Source organism: Salvelinus fontinalis, chromosome 25 (assembly GCF_029448725.1).
Source record: "Salvelinus fontinalis isolate EN_2023a chromosome 25, ASM2944872v1, whole genome shotgun sequence".
NCBI lineage: Eukaryota > Metazoa > Chordata > Actinopteri > Salmoniformes > Salmonidae > Salvelinus > Salvelinus fontinalis.
In genome coordinates, this window is record NC_074689.1 from 15,340,277 (window position 1) to 15,361,164 (window position 20,888).

Genomic DNA, 20,888 nt, shown 5'->3' on the forward strand with positions numbered 1-20,888 from the left:
CTTAACACATGGCATTATTCTGATAAACAACTGTCAAATGTTTCACAATGCATTACACCTTCTTTTCCAAGAGGCACAAACAACAAAAACTAAATCTAAGATGATTATGCATGACTACCAGACCTGGGTTTCAATACAGCTGTTTTGCTATTTTAATATTTACTTTCTGTGTATTTGAGTATTTTCAAATAATGTGGCCATAATCAACTACTTCTATTGGAAATATTTGAAAGTATTTTCAAATAGCTACAATAAATAGCCTACTATTAGATTTTTTTCTCAAATACATATTTACATTTTTACAGTTTTTTCAAAGACTCCTAGGACCTGGGTTCATATACATGGGAGTATTTAATTGTATTTGAAAATACATTGTGTAATGAGTATTTTAAAATACCTGCCAATATTCAACTACTTGTCTTTTCAAATACCAAATATCTGAATATATATGTGAAAGTAATTGAGATATTGTAAATAATATTTGAACCCAGGTTTGATGATCAGTTGACTAACAGCTATGTTTGTGAACTTTGCTGATTGGCTTCCAAGTAGTAATAGCAGCATATGCTACTGGCGAAAAAGCTCATAGTCCCTGCCCATATGTCATAGTGTGTTTTGTTAATTATGTATGTTTAGGATATGTAGGATATCAGAACTATCCCTTGTTATATTTGACTGTGTTGGATTCATATGCTGTAAGCATGAAGAGGAGGAGGCCCAAAGCCTGTTCTCTGTAAAAGCAGGGGCTGTGCTGGGTCAGCTGTGCCAAGCATTAGTTAATGGTCCTTGTTCCAGACATCTGTGATTTAGTGCAACATTCATGAACTGCATTTAAATGTGATGACCCATTTTGTATGTTTGTCCTTTAGTTAAAAAGAGGTAAAGTGCTGGTCACATGTTTCATGAGCTGAAATAAAAGATCCCAGAAACTTTCCACGCGCACAGAAAGCTTATTTCCTTCAAATGTTGTGCACAAATTTATTTACGTCCCTCAAAGTGAGCATTTCTAAATTGCCAAGATAATCCATCCTACTGACAGGTGTGGCATATCAAGATTCTAATTAAACAGCATGATCATTACACAGGTGCACCTTGTGCTGGGGACAATAAAAGGCCACTCTAAAATGTGCAGTTTTGTCACTACATAATGCCACAGATGTCTCAAGTTTTGAGGGAGCATGCAATTGGCATGCTGACTTCAGGTATGTCCACCAGAGCTGTTGCCAGAGAATTTACTGTTAATTTCTCTACCATAATCCACCTCCAACATCGTTTTAGAGAACTTGGCAGTATGTCCAACTGGCCTCAGAACAGCAGACCACGTGTATGTGTGGGCGAGCGGTTTGCTGATGCTAACGTTGTGAACAGACTGCCCCATGGTGGCGGTGAGATTATGGTATCGGCAGGCATCAACTACGGACATCAAACACAATTGCATTTTATCAATGGCAATGTGAATGCACAGAGATACCGTGACGAGTTCCTGGGGCCCATTGTCGTGCCATTCATCCGCCTCCATCACCTCATGTTTCAGCATGATAATGCACGGCCCAATGTCACAAGGATCTGTACACAATTCCTGGAAGTTGAAAATGTCCCAGTTCTTCCATGGCCTGCATACTGACCAGACATGTCATCCATTGAGCATGTTTGGGATGCTCTGGATTGACGTGTACAACAGCATGTTTCAGTTTCCGCCAATATCCAGAAACTTCACACAGACATTGAAGAGGAGTGGGACAACATTCCACAGGCCATAATCAACAGCCTGATTAAATCTATGCGAAGATGTGTCTTACCATTTACCTGCTGCATGAGGCAAATGGTGGTCACACCAGATACTGACTGATTTTCTGATCCAAACCCCTTCCTTTTCCCAGGAATCCATAGATTAGGGCCTAATGAATTTATTTCAATTGACTGATTTCGTTATATGAACTGTAACTCAGTAGAATCTTTGAAATTGTTGCATGTTGCATTTATGTGTTTGTTCTTTACAATTCAAATCTGTTCTGGCCATAGAGTCTCTATTGTAGATGAAACTGCATGCGCCCATTATCACATATACAATTAAACCCTCTGAGCTGTTGTTCTCAGCTGTTGGAGTCGTAGCACAGACATTCGTCTCAAGGTCGCTCTTCCAACACAGAACAAGAGGAACTATTATACAATATGTCCTGTAGTAACAACAGAACCCGTCAGTTCACTTACATTGACATGGTCATCTCAACAGATAGTACTGTGCTATAGCGGGAGGTAGGAGATCTCAGAGGAGAGAGTTGTTTCACTGGTTTCACAGGTGCCACAAGACAGGTGTTTAAGAGACTGGATTTAGAAGGGTGACGCACTGTTGACGCTCCTGTACTTCACACCTTCACTCACTCTGTGGGGATGGTTGCAAGAAATACTTGGTTCTGAGGAAACTGCACTGTCTGGACGTGCCCGTGTGGGGTATTTTTTACGTAGACACATTCAATTCAATTAAACTGGATCACGTTATTAGTATTCCCTAGTAGTTATTCAACAGACTGTGAAAACCACCCTATAGCCTGAGAACAACTCTCTCCTCTGAGATCTCCTACCTCCCGCTATAGCACAGTACTATCTGTTGAGATGACCATGTCAATGTAAGTGAACTGACGGGTTCTGTTGTTACTACAGGACATATTGTATAATAGTTCCTCTTGTTCTGTGTTGGAAGAGCGACCTTGAGACGAATGTCTGTGCTACGACTCCAACAGCTGAGAAGAACAACATCTTTTGTGAGGCTGTAGTCTGTATTGATGCTGTGAACAATGGTGTCCGATAACTATTTTTTATTTTTTTTTAAACAACACACAAACACACACCTTTTCAGAAATAATTGGTGAAACAGGAAATCAGAAATGGCACTAGACGAACAGTAGTGAGTAGTGGTGCAGACTGTGTTTACATTATGGATGTCGGGGGAAATGATACAAAGTCTTTACTGAAACGTGTAATTGTTCTACAGTCTGCGGTTGTCTGAGGCACTTTCATGTAAAAACATTTAACAGATTCTTAAGGACTTCTTCAATGTAATCAGTATACTAGAAAATGATAGCACAGCCCCAGTGTACAGGATATCTTCCCCAAGAGCCTAGTCAATCATTGCACTTAATCAGGATACGGACTAGCAGTTGATATATTAATGGGATGTAGTCCAGTTGACAGAACCTCGTCGACTACTATCAGTAAAGTAACTTCCAATGTAAAAGGAGCAATGCACCTGCAGACCTAGTTGACTAAGTGGCGTGAAATTGCATTAAAGAGTAATCATGTATGTGTCCCTGCACAGCAACAGAGCAGTATGTGGGTGTGTGTGTGTGTGTGTGTGCATTCAAGTCTCGCAGGTCAGCAATTACAGTGTTCTTAGCGATGAGGCAATGTAAATATTTTGGTGGATCAGCGACAAGGGACTAATGCAACCAAACACAAATAAACACACACAGACACTCATGCACACACCCATGCACAAATACACACTGACACTCATGCACACACCCATGCACAAATACACACAGACACTCATGCACACACCCATGCACAAATACACACTGACACTCATGCACACACCCATGCACAAATACACACAGACACTCATGCACACACCCATGCACAAATACACACAGACACTCATGAACGCATGTACACAGCAAGAAAAACATCAATATTAGCAAACCTACAACAGGGTGAAGAGAAACATGCACACATCTGATAGCAACTTCATGCAAGGATGTTGAGAAGGAGAAAGGGAGGGAGAAAGAGAGAGAGAAGGGGAGAGGTGACAGAGAGAGGGACTAATCAACTGCTGTAGGAGCAGAACAGTGTGGAGGGTCATAGAGATTACCACAGAGGAGGGAGGGAGGGAGGGGGGAGAGAGAGAGATTTATATCTTCTGTATTCTCCCACATGGGTTGCTCTGTGGCTGTGGTGAGTGGTTGTGCCAGAGATAGCTGGACAGAGAGAGGGAGAGCTGGAGTAAGAAAGAGAAACAGAGAAACAGAGAGAGAGAGAGTTAGAGCTATTGACTCCTGAAGAGCTCTTAGCGGGCCTGAAGTAAGGATGCACAGTGAGACTGGACGACGCTAAGGCTCTGTCCCTAGTGTCGCCACATCTTAGTTAGCACTAGAGCTTTAGCCTTTATCCGCTATCTCTCTCTTACAACACCTACCTGGCTCCACCACCATCACTACCCAGGGGAGAGAGTCTCTGGTGATACCCCCACGCAGTGCACTTCTCCTGGGGGACGGGCTGAGGGGGGACCCCTTCTCCTCACGGAGCCTCCACGGAGGGAGAGGGAAAACACAGGAGAGGGAGAACAACAGGCAGCAGAGAGAAGAGTTTTGATAAAAGACAAGTGCAGTGACAGAGTGAGGAGTTGAGGAAAGATGACGGAGCCTAGCTCCAAGAGCTCCAAGAAGCAGGGATTTAAAAAGTGCCGGAGCGCCACTTTCAGTATCGATGGGTTCAGCTTCACCATCGGTGAGTGAGAGAGAGAGAGTGTGTGTGTAGGGGATAGTTGAGTGCTGCTGTGTGTCTTTGCAAACTGAACTGAACATATGGTGTTCTTTACCGCTGGCTGAGGCTGTCTTTGCCATAGTTGAGCATAAGCTTCAGTCACATAATATATGTATCTCTAGAGTTTTCTATATAACGATTATATATTCTTTGTTTGAAAGTTAAATTGCAATTTAACAGTGTGATTTTGTTGTGTGATATCACAATGTAAATGACCTACAGTGTGAACATTCAGAGAAATCATGTTTGTATGTTTCCCCTGCATCATTAGCAAGTTTATTCATTGTCTGCACAGTCTTTCACTGTCTGTACACAGTCTGTCAAGACAGAAACAGAGACAGACACAGAGAGAAATATATCTCTATTCTTCTATTGCGGAAGAAAAACAAAAAACAAAATAGCCTGTCTATATAGTTTATGCATCTTGGTGGCATCTTCATTTTCCTCTCTTTGTTTGTCAAGTCCCTGTGTGTGTGTGTGTGTGTGTGTGTGTGTGTGTGTGTGTGTGTGTGTGTGTGTGTGTGTGTGTGTGTGTGTGTGTGTGTGTGTGTGTGTGTGTGTGTGTGTGTGTGTGTGTGTGTGTGTGTGTGTGTGTGTGTGTGTGTGCTGCATGGAGAGGGGGTGATAATGAACAGAAATCAGTGAAGTGAACATTTGTCTCATCCAGTCAGCTAGTTCTCTGTTGAGTAGAGGAATATTGCAGTGTCGTCTGGACAAAGCAGATAACAGAAGGAGGCTGTAACACGTCTCTTTTTTCAGACAAAACGTCTCACATCTGTACAATTACTTTCCGACATCCCATTTATTTCATCCCCAAAGTTTGTTCTCTTTTATGGGGCAATTCCACGTTGACAGGGTGATGCCGAGACTCGTCACTTTAAAATGTATGCCAAACAAAAACCAATGATTGTGAAGTTATACAAACCATACATCTCTATGCACAATGACTAATTATAACAATTTCCACAGAAAATGTTACACACACACATTTACTTGAAGAACAGTGCAGATGCAAATGCTGGTAACACGGTGACTGCACAAACAGCACAAACCGTCATATACAGTAAACTTGTTTTTGTACGATTTTGAGTGGAAGTTGATAGAAGTAGTCATTGTGCATATTGTTTCATGGTTTGTTTAACTTTGCAATAATTTTAATTTGTTTGACATACATTTGAAAGTGAAATGTGAGTTTCATCGTTCTCTTATCGTGGATTTGCCTATGGCTGTTTCAAATGTCGAGAACTGAGACTGCTGAGAGAAGAAAGGGTTTTGTTTTACTGTGTCAAGCCAGAGGATAGGGAAGTAGCTAGCTGTTGAAGACGGCAGAATTATTTGCATTTAAAGTAAGAATTCAAACCTACAGTTTGAGGGGTGGAAGAGAGGAGTGACATGAGCATTGTGTGTGTGTGTGTGTGTGTGTATGTGTGTGACTTTGTGTGTTTGCAGAGAAACAGGGCAGTAATTGCAGCCTTTCAAAGGTCAAGTGGTGCATCTTATGTAACCTTCCTCCTCTCCTCTCCATGTTCTGTCGTTCCTCTACTCTCCATGTTCTCTCGTTCCTCTCCTCTCCAGGTTCTGTCGTTCCTCTCCTCTCCATGTTCTGTCGTTCCTCTCCTCTCCAGGTTCTGTCGTTCCTCTCCTCTCCAGGTTCTGTCGATCCTCTCCTCTCCATGTTCTGTCGTTCCTCTCCTCTCCATGTTCTGTCGTTCCTCTCCTCTCCATGTTCTGTCGTTCCTCTCCTCTCCATGTTCTGTCGTTCCTCTACTCTCCATGTTCTGTCGTTCCTCTACTCTCCATGTTCTGTCGTTCCTCTCCTCTGTTCTGTCGTTCCTCTACTCTCCATGTTCTGTCGTTCCTCTCCTCTGTTCTGTCGTTCCTCTACTCTCCATGTTCTCTCGTTCCTCTCCTCTCCAGGTTCTGTCGTTCCTCTCCTCTCCATGTTCTGTCTTTCCTCTCCTCTCCAGGTTCTGTCGTTCCTCTCCTCTCCAGGTTCTGTCGTTCCTCTCCTCTCCATGTTCTGTCGTTCCTCTCCTCTCCATGTTCTGTCGTTCCTCTACTCTCCATGTTCTGTCGTTCCTCTCCTCTCCATGTTCTGTCGTTCCTCTACTCTCCATGTTCTGTCGTTCCTCTACTCTCCATGTTCTGTCGTTCCTCTACTCTCCATGTTCTGTCGTTCCTCTCCTCTGTTCTGTCGTTCCTCTCCTCTCCAGGTTCTGTCGTTCCTCTCCTCTCCAGGTTCTGTCGTTCCTCTCCTCTCCAGGTTCTGTCGTTCCTCTCCTCTCCAGGTTCTGTCGTTCCTCTCCTCTCCATGTTCTGTCGTTCCTCTCCTCTCCATGTTCTGTCGTTCCTCTCCTCTCCATGTTCTGTCGTTCCTCTACTCTCCATGTTCTGTCGTTCCTCTCCTCTGTTCTGTCGTTCCTCTCCTCTCCAGGTTCTGTCGTTCCTCTCCTCTCCAGGTTCTGTCGTTCCTCTCCTCTCCAGGTTCTGTCGTTCCTCTCCTCTCCAGGTTCTGTCGTTCCTCTACTCTCCATGTTCTGTCGTTTCTCTACTCTCCAGGTTCTGTCGTTCCTCTCCTCTGTTCTGTCGTTCCTCTCCTCTCCATGTTCTGTCGTTCCTCTACTCTCCATGTTCTGTCGTTCCTCTACTCTCCATGTTCTGTCGTTCCTCTCCTCTGTTCTGTCGTTCCTCTCCTCTCCAGGTTCTGTCGTTCCTCTCCTCTCCAGGTTCTGTCGTTCCTCTCCTCTCCAGGTTCTGTCGTTCCTCTCCTCTCCAGGTTCTGTCGTTCCTCTCCTCTCCATGTTCTGTCGTTCCTCTCCTCTCCATGTTCTGTCGTTCCTCTCCTCTCCAGGTTCTGTCGTTCCTCTACTCTCCATGTTCTCTCGTTCCTCTACTCTCCATGTTCTGTCGTTCCTCTACTCTCCATGTTCTCTCGTTCCTCTCCTCTCCATGTTCTCTCGTTCCTCTACTCTCCATGTTCTGTCGTTCCTCTACTCTCCATGTTCTGTCGTTCCTCTCCTCTCCATGTTCTGTCGTTCCTCTCCTCTCCATGTTCTGTCGTTCCTCTACTCTCCATGTTCTGTCGTTCCTCTACTCTCCATGTTCTGTCGTTCCTCTCCTCTCCATGTTCTGTCGTTCCTCTACTCTCCATGTTCTGTCGTTCCTCTCCTCTCCATGTTCTCTCGTTCCTCTCCTCTCCATGTTCTGTCGTTCCTCTCCTCTCCATGTTCTGTCGTTCCTCTACTCTCCATGTTCTGTCGTTCCTCTACTCTCCATGTTCTCTCGTTCCTCTCCTCTCCATGTTCTGTCGTTCCTCTCCTCTGTTCTGTCGTTCCTCCCCTCTCCATGTTCTGTCGTTCCTCTACTCTCCATGTTCTGTCGTTCCTCTCCTCTCCATGTTCTGTCGTTCCTCTCCTCTCCATGTTCTGTCGTTCCTCTACTCTCCGTGTTCTCTCGTTCCTCTACTCTCCATGTTCTGTCGTTCCTCTACTCTCCATGTTCTGTCGTTCCTCTCCTCTCCATGTTCTGTCGTTCCTCTACTCTCCAGGTTCTGTCGTTCCTCTCCTCTCCATGTTCTGTCGTTCCTCTCCTCTCCATGTTCTGTCGTTCCTCTACTCTCCATGTTCTGTCGTTCCTCTACTCTCCATGTTCTGTCGTTCCTCTCCTCTCCATGTTCTGTCGTTCCTCTCCTCTCCATGTTCTGTCGTTCTTCTACTCTCCATGTTCTGTTGTTCCTCTCCTCTCCATGTTCTGTTGTTCCTCTCCTCTCCATGTTCTGTCGTTCCTCTCCTCTCCATGTTCTGTCGTTCCTCTCCTCTCCATGTTCTGTCGTTCCTCTACTCTCCATGTTCTGTCGTTCCTCTCCTCTCCATGTTCTGTTGTTCCTCTCCTCTCCATGTTCTGTCGTTCCTCTCCTCTCCATGTTCTGTCGTTCCTCTCCTCTCCATGTTCTGTCGTTCCTCTCCTCTCCATGTTCTGTCGTTCCTCTACTCTCCATGTTCTGTCGTTCCTCTCCTCTCCATGTTCTGTCGTTCCTCTCCTCTCCATGTTCTGTCGTTCCTCTCCTCTCCATGTTCTGTCGTTCCTCTACTCTCCATGTTCTGTCGTTCCTCTACTCTCCATGTTCTGTCGTTCCTCTACTCTCCATGTTCTGTCGTTCCTCTACTCTCCATGTTCTGTCGTTCCTCTACTCTCCATGTTCTGTCGTTCCTCTACTCTCATGTTCTGTCGTTCCTCTCCTCTCCATGTTCTGTCGTTCCTCTCCTCTCCATGTTCTGTCGTTCCTCTCCTCTCCAGGTTCTGTCGTTCCTCTCCTCTCCAGGTTCTGTCGTTCCTCTCCTCTCCATGTTCTGTCGTTCCTCTCCTCTCCATGTTCTGTCGTTCCTCTCCTCTCCATGTTCTGTCGTTCCTCTCCTCTCCATGTTCTGTCGTTCCTCTACTCTCCATGTTCTGTCATTCCTCTACTCTCCATGTTCTGTCGTTCCTCTCCTCTGTTCTGTCGTTCCTCTACTCTCCATGTTCTGTCGTTCCTCTCCTCTGTTCTGTCGTTCCTCTACTCTCCATGTTCTCTCGTTCCTCTCCTCTCCAGGTTCTGTCGTTCCTCTCCTCTCCATGTTCTGTCTTTCCTCTCCTCTCCAGGTTCTGTCGTTCCTCTCCTCTCCAGGTTCTGTCGTTCCTCTCCTCTCCATGTTCTGTCGTTCCTCTCCTCTCCATGTTCTGTCGTTCCTCTACTCTCCATGTTCTGTCGTTCCTCTCCTCTCCATGTTCTGTCGTTCCTCTACTCTCCATGTTCTGTCGTTCCTCTACTCTCCATGTTCTGTCGTTCCTCTACTCTCCATGTTCTGTCGTTCGTCTCCTCTGTTCTGTCGTTCCTCTCCTCTCCAGGTTCTGTCGTTCCTCTCCTCTCCAGGTTCTGTCGTTCCTCTCCTCTCCAGGTTCTGTCGTTCCTCTCCTCTCCAGGTTCTGTCGTTCCTCTCCTCTCCATGTTCTGTCGTTCCTCTCCTCTCCATGTTCTGTCGTTCCTCTCCTCTCCATGTTCTGTCGTTCCTCTACTCTCCATGTTCTGTCGTTCCTCTCCTCTGTTCTGTCGTTCCTCTCCTCTCCAGGTTCTGTCGTTCCTCTCCTCTCCAGGTTCTGTCGTTCCTCTCCTCTCCAGGTTCTGTCGTTCCTCTCCTCTCCAGGTTCTGTCGTTCCTCTACTCTCCATGTTCTGTCGTTTCTCTACTCTCCAGGTTCTGTCGTTCCTCTCCTCTGTTCTGTCGTTCCTCTCCTCTCCATGTTCTGTCGTTCCTCTACTCTCCATGTTCTGTCGTTCCTCTACTCTCCATGTTCTGTCGTTCCTCTCCTCTGTTCTGTCGTTCCTCTCCTCTCCAGGTTCTGTCGTTCCTCTCCTCTCCAGGTTCTGTCGTTCCTCTCCTCTCCAGGTTCTGTCGTTCCTCTCCTCTCCAGGTTCTGTCGTTCCTCTCCTCTCCATGTTCTGTCGTTCCTCTCCTCTCCATGTTCTGTCGTTCCTCTCCTCTCCAGGTTCTGTCGTTCCTCTACTCTCCATGTTCTCTCGTTCCTCTACTCTCCATGTTCTGTCGTTCCTCTACTCTCCATGTTCTCTCGTTCCTCTCCTCTCCATGTTCTCTCGTTCCTCTACTCTCCATGTTCTGTCGTTCCTCTACTCTCCATGTTCTGTCGTTCCTCTCCTCTCCATGTTCTGTCGTTCCTCTCCTCTCCATGTTCTGTCGTTCCTCTACTCTCCATGTTCTGTCGTTCCTCTACTCTCCATGTTCTGTCGTTCCTCTCCTCTGTTCTGTCGTTCCTCTCCTCTCCATGTTCTGTCGTTCCTCTACTCTCCATGTTCTGTCGTTCCTCTCCTCTCCATGTTCTGTCGTTCCTCTCCTCTCCATGTTCTGTCGTTCCTCTACTCTCCGTGTTCTCTCGTTCCTCTACTCTCCGTGTTCTGTCGTTCCTCTACTCTCCATGTTCTGTCGTTCCTCTCCTCTCCATGTTCTGTCGTTCCTCTACTCTCCAGGTTCTGTCGTTCCTCTCCTCTCCATGTTCTGTCGTTCCTCTCCTCTCCATGTTCTGTCGTTCCTCTACTCTCCATGTTCTGTCGTTCCTCTACTCTCCATGTTCTGTCGTTCCTCTCCTCTCCATGTTCTGTCGTTCCTCTCCTCTCCATGTTCTGTCGTTCTTCTACTCTCCATGTTCTGTTGTTCCTCTCCTCTCCATGTTCTGTTGTTCCTCTCCTCTCCATGTTCTGTCGTTCCTCTCCTCTCCATGTTCTGTCGTTCCTCTCCTCTCCATGTTCTGTCGTTCCTCTACTCTCCATGTTCTGTCGTTCCTCTCCTCTCCATGTTCTGTTGTTCCTCTCCTCTCCATGTTCTGTCGTTCCTCTCCTCTCCATGTTCTGTCGTTCCTCTCCTCTCCATGTTCTGTCGTTCCTCTCCTCTCCATGTTCTGTCGTTCCTCTACTCTCCATGTTCTGTCGTTCCTCTCCTCTCCATGTTCTGTCGTTCCTCTCCTCTCCATGTTCTGTCGTTCCTCTCCTCTCCATGTTCTGTCGTTCCTCTACTCTCCATGTTCTGTCGTTCCTCTACTCTCCATGTTCTGTCGTTCCTCTCGTCTCCATGTTCTGTCGTTCCTCTACTCTCATGTTCTGTCGTTCCTCTCCTCTCCATGTTCTGTCGTTCCTCTACTCTCCATGTTCTGTCGTTCCTCTACTCTCCATGTTCTGTCGTTCCTCTACTCTCCATGTTCTGTCGTTCCTCTACTCTCCATGTTCTGTCGTTCCTCTACTCTCCATGTTCTGTCGTTCCTCTACTCTCATGTTCTGTCGTTCCTCTCCTCTCCATGTTCTGTCGTTCCTCTACTCTCCATGTTCTGTCGTTCCTCTACTCTCCAGGTTCTGTCGTTCCTCTCCTCTCCATGTTCTGTCGTTCCTCTCCTCTCCATGTTCTGTCGTTCCTCTACTCTCCATGTTCTGTCGTTCCTCTCCTCTCCATGTTCTGTCGTTCCTCTACTCTCCATGTTCTGTTGTTCCTCTCCTCTCCATGTTCTGTCATTCCTCTCCTCTCCATGTTCTGTCGTTCCTCTACTCTCCATGTTCTGTTGTTCCTCTCCTCTCCATGTTCTGTTGTTCCTCTCCTCTCCATGTTCTGTCGTTCCTCTCCTCTCCATGTTCTGTCGTTCCTCTCCTCTCCATGTTCTGTCGTTCCTCTCCTCTCCATGTTCTGTCGTTCCTCTCCTCTCCATGTTCTGTCGTTCCTCTACTCTCCATGTTCTGTCGTTCCTCTACTCTCCATGTTCTGTCGTTCCTCTCCTCTCCATGTTCTGTCGTTCCTCTACTCTCCATGTTCTGTTGTTCCTCTCCTCTCCATGTTCTGTCATTCCTCTCCTCTCCATGTTCTGTCGTTCCTCTACTCTCCATGTTCTGTTGTTCCTCTCCTCTCCATGTTCTGTTGTTCCTCTCCTCTCCATGTTCTGTCGTTCCTCTCCTCTCCATGTTCTGTCGTTCCTCTCCTCTCCATGTTCTGTCGTTCCTCTCCTCTCCATGTTCTGTCGTTCCTCTCCTCTCCATGTTCTGTCGTTCCTCTACTCTCCATGTTCTGTCGTTCCTCTCCTCTCCATGTTCTGTTGTTCCTCTCCTCTCCATGTTCTGTCGTTCCTTTCCTCTCCATGTTCTGTCGTTCCTCTACTCTCCATGTTCTGTCGTTCCTCTACTCTCCATGTTCTGTCGTTCCTCTCCTCTCCATGTTCTGTCGTTCCTCTACTCTCATGTTCTGTCGTTCCTCTCCTCTCCATGTTCTGTCGTTCCTCTACTCTCCATGTTCTGTCGTTCCTCTACTCTCCATGTTCTGTCGTTCCTCTACTCTCCATGTTCTGTCGTTCCTCTACTCTCCATGTTCTGTCGTTCCTCTACTCTCCATGTTCTGTCGTTCCTCTACTCTCATGTTCTGTCGTTCCTCTCCTCTTCATGTTCTGTCGTTCCTCTACTCTCCATGTTCTGTCGTTCCTCTACTCTCCATGTTCTGTCGTTCCTCTCCTCTCCATGTTCTGTCGTTCCTCTACTCTCATGTTCTGTCGTTCCTCTCCTCTCCATGTTCCGTCGTTCCTCTACTCTCCATGTTCTGTCGTTCCTCTACTCTCCATGTTCTGTCGTTCCTCTACTCTCCATGTTCTGTCGTTCCTCTCCTCTCCATGTTCTGTCGTTCCTCTACTCTCATGTTCTGTCGTTCCTCTACTCTCCATGTTCTCTCGTTCCTCTACTCTCCATGTTCCGTCGTTCCTCTCCTCTGTTCTGTTGTTCCCTCAGTGCTCAGAGATGAGAGACAATTAAAAGATAGAGGAGGGAAAGTAGAAGGGAAGGAAAGGGGTAGGGTACTATTTACAGTAGATTTGACAGGGGTCCCTCTGAAATATTTGACTCTCCAATTGGGAAAGGAAATCACATAATCATCACTCCGAACATGCATGTGAAGTATGACAACCAATGTCAAAGGAGTTGGCTAAAGCACGTACATATCTGTGACGGCGGTAGCCACAGCACTATGCAACCAGCTAACCTAACCGTCTACAACCGGCTGCGATCTGCTGTTAATGTACAGTAAACAGGTGTAGCTTAATACTTCCCCATCGCATAGACTATATAGTTGATGATGAAGACCCATGTAAGTAAACAGACATGTGATGGAGCTCAGAGTTCCAGCTGCTTCTATGTGGTCTGTAAATGAAAGGTGCATAACCACCCTCACGCTTTGACTTGCTGATAAGGGTCTCCCTCTCCCTACCTCACACTTACATTACCTGCCCACGTCGCACACACATTACCTGCCCACGCTTGCCGTGTGTGATGATGACTGATTACTGTTACTATGGGAACGGGGGACGAGGGACGGGGGAGGATATGACATTGCTGTGTGTGTGTGTGTGTGCGTGCGTGCTTGTGTGTATTTGTGTGTGTACGTGTGTGTGGACATGTGTGTGTGTGTGCACGTGTGTGCGCATGTGTTTCAACTTTCATAGTTTATTTGCCACGCACACAGGATACAACAGGTGTAAAACAGTACATTGAAATTCTTATCTTGAAAGCTCTTTCCAACAATGAAGTGATATCAACAATGATATAGATGATAATAGATCATAGAATTTAAAAAACACACAAGAAGCATAATGTGAGAGAATGGAAGGGTAGAGGAGGGAAAGTGTGTGTGTGCACAAGTGCGTGTATGTGTGGGTTTGTGTGTGTGTTTGTGGTAAATTAGCCTGTCCCCTCCTCTATCAGTGGAAGGGTAGTCTGTGGAGACCTCATTAACACACACACCTGTTTGGTAATCTCTGTGACTCTGGTTTGTCGGGGCATGGAGCAGGGGGGGGTTATGGGATATCACCTTTGGTTACCTGGGGCACCGCTTTGGAGACATGCAGAGAGAGGTAGGTGGGAGAGAGATGAGTAAGAGGGAGAGACGGAGGAGGGATAGGGAGAGAGGTAAAAGAGAGACAGGTAGGAGGGAGAAAGACAGGTAGGAGGGGGAGAGAGGGGTAGGAGGGAGAGAGAGAGGTAAGAGGGAAAGAAGGAAGGAGAGCGAGTTCAGAGGGAAAGGAAGAGGGAGAGAGAGGGAGGTAAGATGGAAATAATAAGGGGTGAGGGAGGAGAGGGTCTGACGTGTATGTAGTCAATGTATTGTCTGGGCGACAGTGATGGAGGAGGCCACTTCATTAGTGGTAATGACTCCCCCTGCTCTGTTCCTGCCCGGGGACTACTCTTCTATCGTCGTGGCGACTGAGACCACACAAATTACGTGAACAAACACACACGGTCTCTCTACCTCGCTCTCTCTCTTTATCTCTCCCTCTCCTACCTCTCTCTTCCCTCGCTCCTTCCTCGCTCCTTCCAGCAGATTATCTCTCTTCCTCTATCTCTTAATCAATCACTCCTCCGTCCCCTTCTATTCTTCCTCTCTCTCACCCTCCCTCCTTCTCTCTCTCTAGTCATCCTCTCTCACCCTCCCTCCTTCTCTCTCTCTAGTCATCCTCTCTCACCCTCCCTCCTTCTCTCTCTCTAGTCATCCTCTCTCACCCTCCTTACTAAGGGGAGCCTCTCCTGGAGACCCTCTGATTTCTCCTAATTACCTGCTGGCCCCTGTGGATCTCCTCTTACCCAGCTCCTCCTGAGACCCGCTCACTGGTTTGTTCACTCGACCCCTTCAATCCACCCCTCTACCAATCTGTCACTCTCAATGTCTGTTTCAGATTATTTGCTTTTTATTGCACCTTTTTCCTTGTTCTCTCTCTTTGTTCTATCTCTTTTCTCTGTCATTTTCCATTTTCACCTGCTCTCTCTCTCTCTCTCTCTCTCTCTCTCTCTCTCTCTCTCTCTCTTCTCTCTCTCTCTCTCTCTCTCTCTCTCTCTCTCTCTCTCTCTCTCTCTCTCTCTCTCTCTCTTTCTCTCTCTCTCTCTCTTTCCCTTCTTTCTGACCTGTAGATGTCTTTGAGGTGGTGGTCATCAGTGGGGTAGGTAGAGCAAAATGCCATGGTAACCCAGAGTAGCCCATTATAGGTGTAATCCCATGTAATGACCTAACCACAGCACAGTCCAGCACTGCAATGATTCTCTATATCAGCGGTCTTATTCCCGTCCTCCTCATCTCTTACTGTCTGTTTCATTGCCAATACATAGGCTGCACTATCTGAATGAGGACAATATAATTTTTTGTAAAATTGAAAAGCTCTTGAAGGACAGTCGTTTTATTTAATTGTACCTTTATTTGACAGGCAGGTCAATTAAGTACACATTCTTCTTTACAATAATGGCCGCGCATGCTGCTTTGGTCCTACAAATTCCTAACTGAACAGTGAATCCTTGTAATTAATTGTTCTTGATGATATCGATATTGGTCAGCCAAATATATCATTACATAAAACATATTTTAATATAAACATAAATATTCATTGCTTTTGCTTATACTGTTGCCAACACGTTGTGAATCTAAATTCCTTATGGCATAGTCTTTATAACTCATCAGTTAGTCCATTAGTCTCAACGGAATAACATCTATTTAGACTTTCAAATGAAGACCTTTCAAGACCATCAAATACATAGTTGTGCATTAAAGTAATGTACTAACGTAATAAAAATTCAGTTTACAGTATTTCCCACACTGTGTAAACACCACTTATGACTAGAAGATCTGTGACCTCAGCAGGAGAATCGGCTTACCATCTCTGTCATGTTGGTTGACATTCTGTGCTTGTTTCTCGCTACCATAAAGGGACAGATATGTGTCGGTTGGAAAAGGAGCTAGCTCACTAAAGAACTAAACTGTTGAAGGTGTATAGTCAAGTGAGCTAGCTAGCTACATGTCTCCTGGCAACTGGGGTAGAACTGCAGTGTGTGTGTGTGTGTGGATAGGTCTCCAGTGCATCAATGAGCCTTTGGTATGTGACATGGCACGTGTTGATTTGATCTTGCAGAATACAATTGCTACTCATTGTGCTAAAGTAAGGTGACTACTCTGTGGAATCACATAGCTAGTAGTAGAATAGTTGAGAACTGAAGGTAAATGAAAAAATATAATCTATACTGAACAAAAATATAAAAGCAACATGCAACAATTTCAAAAGATTTTACTGAGTTACAGGAAATCAGTCAATTTAAATCAATTCAGTAGGTCCTACTTTATGGATTTCATATGACTGGGAATACAGATATGCATCTGTTGGTCACAGATACCTTTAAGAAAAGGTAGGGGCGTGGATCAGAAAACCAGTCAGTATCTGGTGTGACCACCATTTGCATTATGCAGCGGGACACATCTCCTTCACATAGAGTTAATCAGGATGTTGATTGTGGCCTGTGGAATGTTGTCCCACTCCATTTCAATGGCTGTGCAAAGTTGCTGGATGTTGGCGGGAACTGGAACACGCTGTCGTACACGTCGATCCAGAGCATCCCAAACATGCTCAATGGGTGACATGTCTGGTGAGTATGCAGGCCATGGAAGAACTGGGACATTTTCAACTTCCAGGAATTGTGCACAGATCCTTGCGACATTGGGCTGTGCATTATCATGCTGAAACATGAGATGATGGCGGCGGATGAATGGCGCGACAATGGACCTCGGGATCTCATCACGGTATCTCTGTGCATTCACATTGCCATCCATTAAATGCAATTGTGTTCGTTGTCCATAGCTTATGGCAGCCCAATACCATAACCCGCACCTCCACCATGGGGCACTCTGTTCACAGCGTTGATATCAGAAAACCGCTCGCCCACACAACGCCATACATGTGGTCTGTGGTTGTGAGGCCGGTTGGACGTACTGCCAAATTCTCTAAAACGACATTGGCTTATGGTAGAAAAATTAACATTAAATTCTCTGGCAACAGCTCTGGTGCACATTCCTGCAGTCAGCATGCCAATTGCATGCTCCTACAAAACTTGAGACATTTGTGACATTGTGTTGTGTGACAAAGCTGCACATTTTAGAGTGGCCTTTTATTGTCCCCAGCACAAGGTACACCTGTGTAATGATCATGCTGTTTAATCAGCTTCTTGATATGCCACACCTGTCAGGTGGATGGATTATCCTGGTAAAGGAGAAATGCTCACTAACAGAGATGTAAACACATTTGTGCCCAACATTTTAGAGAAATAAGCTTGTTGTGCGTTTGGAAAATTTGGGGTATCTTTTATCTTCTAACTCGTTGATGGATTAGTTCATTCATTATTTCATGTGTATTCATAATTTATTCAGTAATTCACACATTGTTTTCCGCTTGTCCTGAACTTCAACAGGAAATTGGTCAGTCAGTCATGCCCATGAAAAAGCATGTTTGTAAACAAATAAAATAAGATGAATAGAATGCATTAATTTCTACACTCATTAAAACCGCCTTCTCCGACCTCTCCTCTGCTCAGATCCTCTCCTCCCCCTCTTCTTCCCTCTTTTGTTAATTCATTATCTCGGTCTCTGTTTTCACAGTTGCCAACAAGGCTGGGGAGACTAACCCTCCACCACTGAATCGCTTTGCACGTGAGTCAACACAGTCCAAAAAACACACACACACAAACACACACACACACACACACACACACACACACACACACACACACACACACACACACACACACACACACACACACACACACACACACACACACACACACACACACACACACACACACACACACAAACACACACACAAACACACACACACTATGAGAACACATGCTCATCGGGTGGAACCAGCTACTTCAAAACTTTTTAAACACATCTGGCATATGACAAATATAATTTTCTTCAGAGTCAATAGCTGTTTAATTGAATAGCTTTGTTGCAATGCTCATCAACAACTTTGACACCTTTGCCTTTTGATAAATCCATACATAGGCTAGATGGCAGCATCACACCATGTGTTTATACACCACAGACGCGTGACAGAGTGTTACGCACTCCTCCTGTTCCAAGTGGAATCTGAGTGCATTCTAGAGACCTATCAACAGAGGGCGACAGACACCCACAGCCGCAGCAGTGTTTCGTCATGGAGTTGTTACGAACCCTCACCGCCTCCCTGCTTAGCCTGACTGACTGACTGGCGTGTTACATCTATAGTCTAGCACAATAAAACACACTGAGCTGCGTCTCACCATCTGGAACATTATGGTCTTTACTCATTGCATTACATTTCTCAGATCCAAGTATTCTTCTCCATTTGTAATGCCCAGAGTTTTTCCTGGTTAGGTCAAAATGTGATCAGGGTAAAATTCCATGCCCTACCCATTATATGAACCCTGAACTCTGTCCCTTGACCTTCCTGTCCAGGCTCCAAGTCCCAGAATGCCTTGTGGAACGCCATCACTGCAGGGATCGGGATCAAGGATAAGGATAAGAGAGGGATTCTTATCGATCCCCGCAGTCCAGAGGAGATTCTGGCTGACGACCTGCCAGTCGTGGACGGGCCAGATGCCATGGAGAAGACTGCCATCAGGTCTGGAGTTGTGTGGCCTCGTACACACACACACACACACACACACACACACACACACACACACACACACACACACACACACACACACACACACACACACACACACACACACACACACACACACACACACACACACACACACACACACACACACAGTACATACACAGAACATACACACACATGCATGTGCGTGCACATACCCACACACACACACACACACCACAAACACCACACACACCACACACACATTTGTACTGCATCGTTAGGAGCGAGTAACACAAGCATTTTTTGTGTTCTGCAATAACATCTGCTACAATGGGTACGCAACCAGTTCACTTTGATTTGATTTGAAACACACACACACACACTTTGTTCTGGTGTGTGCTCTCTTCGAACAGAGGTTCTTAAAATGGGGTCGTGGAGGCACTGTAATTTAAGCTTTTAAAATTTTTTTCCTCTGCCTCATGGCAAAATGTGTATAATATATATAAAGCTGCAACAACAAAACATCTCTCTGCAACCTTGCCAAAATATGTACAATTGCAGAAAATTACAGTGAACCAAAATATAAAACACAACACGCAACAATTTCAAAGGTTTTACTGAGTTGCAGTTCATTTCAGGAAATCACTCAATTGAAATTAATTCATTACGCCCTAATCTATTGATTTCACATGACTGGAAAGGCAGATTTGCATCTATTGGTCACAGATACATTTAAAAAAAGGTAGGGGCGTGGTTCAGGAAACCATCTGGTGTGACCACCATTTGCCTCATGCAGTGCAACACATCTCCTTCGCATAGAGTCGATCAGGCTGTTGATTGTTGCCTGTGGAATGTTGTCCCACTCCTCTTCAATAGCTGTGCGAAGTTGCTAGATATTGGCGGGAACTGGAACACGCTGTCGTACACGTTGATCCAGAGCATCCCAAACATGCTCAATGTGTGATATGTCTGGCGAGTATGCAGGCCATGGAAGAACTGGGACATTTTCAGCTTCCAGGAATTATGTACAGATCCTTGCGACATGGGGCTGTGCATTATCATGCTGAAACATGAGGTGATTGTGGCGGATGAATGCCATGACAATGGGCCTCAGGATATCTCTGTGCATTCACATTGCCATAGGTAAAATGCAATTGTGTTCGTTGTCCGTAGCTTATTCCAGCCCATACCATAACCCCACCGCCACCATGGGGCACTCATTTCATAACGTTGACATCAGCAAACCGCTCGCCCACATGAAGACATACTGTCTGGTACAGTTGAAACCGGGTTTAATCCGTGAAGAGCACACTTCACCAGCGTGCCAGTTGCCATTGAAGGTGGGCATTTGCCCACTGATATCAGTGACGACGCCGAATTGCAGTCAGGTCGAGACCCTGGTGAGGACGATGAGCACGCAGATGAGCTTCCCTGAGACGGTTTCTGACAGTTTGTGCAGAAATTCTTAGGTTGTGCAAACCCACAGTTTCATCAGCTATCCGGGTTGGTGTGTCAGACAATCCCGCAGGTGAAGAAGACGGATAAGGAGGTCCTGTGCTGGCGTGGTTACACATGGTCTGCGGTTATGGGGCCGGTCGGACGTACTGCCAAATTCTCTAAAACAACTTTGGAGGCGGCTTATGGTAGAGAAATTAACATTAAATTATCTGGCAATAGCTCTGGTGGACATTCCTTCAGTCAGCAGGCCAATTAGTACCTGGGGCGGCAGGTAGCCTAGTGGTTAGCGTGTTGGGCCAGGAACCGAAAGGTTGCAAGATCAAATCTCTGAGCTGTCAAGGTAAAAATCTGTTGTTCTGCCCCTGAACAAAGCAGTTAACCCACTGTTCCTAAGCCGTCATTGTAAATAATAATTTGATCTTAACTGACTTGCCTGGTTAAATAAGTAAAAAATGATTACACGCTCCCTCAAAACCTCAGACACCTGTGGCACCTGAGGATGGATTATCTTGTCAAAGGAGAAATGCTCACTAACAGGGATGTAAACAAATTTTCTCTCTGATGCCAAGAGGTGGGCCTTCCCAGGGCCCGAGACTTGTTTCGTACAGCCATGCACTGTTGAAGTAATAGCAAAACTCTTTGTGTGCTACTTTTTTCTCACTAGTGTTATGAGTTATGATGAATTTTCTATCACAAAACGGGTCCCCGAGCCGCCAAAAAATGTAGAACCCCTGTCTTAGAATCCAACCACCGTCCTAAACTCAGCAAAAAAAGAAACGTCCTCTCACTGTCAACTGTGTTTATTTTCAGCAAACTTAACATGTATACATTTTTGTATGAACATAACAAGATTCAACAACTGAGACATAAACTGAACAAGTTCCACAGACATGTGACTAACAGAAATTGAATAATGTGTCCCTGAAC

The 20,888-nt window shown here is 45.7% G+C and overlaps 1 protein-coding gene across 5 annotated transcripts in view; it reads left to right on the forward strand.

Annotated features, from left to right (window-relative positions):
* Nucleotides 1–3,957: 3,957 nt before the first annotated feature.
* The window catches only part of pde1ca (phosphodiesterase 1C, calmodulin-dependent a), a 188,855-nt gene continuing 171,924 nt past the window's right edge, over nt 3,958–20,888 (forward strand). For all 5 annotated transcript variants that reach the window (XM_055881376.1, XM_055881372.1, XM_055881374.1 and 2 more), the window contains exons 1-3: nt 3,958–4,503; nt 17,513–17,563; nt 18,353–18,518. In XM_055881376.1, coding sequence (XP_055737351.1) covers nt 4,410–4,503; nt 17,513–17,563; nt 18,353–18,518 — 311 coding nt within the window. In that variant the 5' untranslated portion in view covers nt 3,958–4,409. The remainder of the gene's footprint in view (nt 4,504–17,512; nt 17,564–18,352; nt 18,519–20,888) is intronic.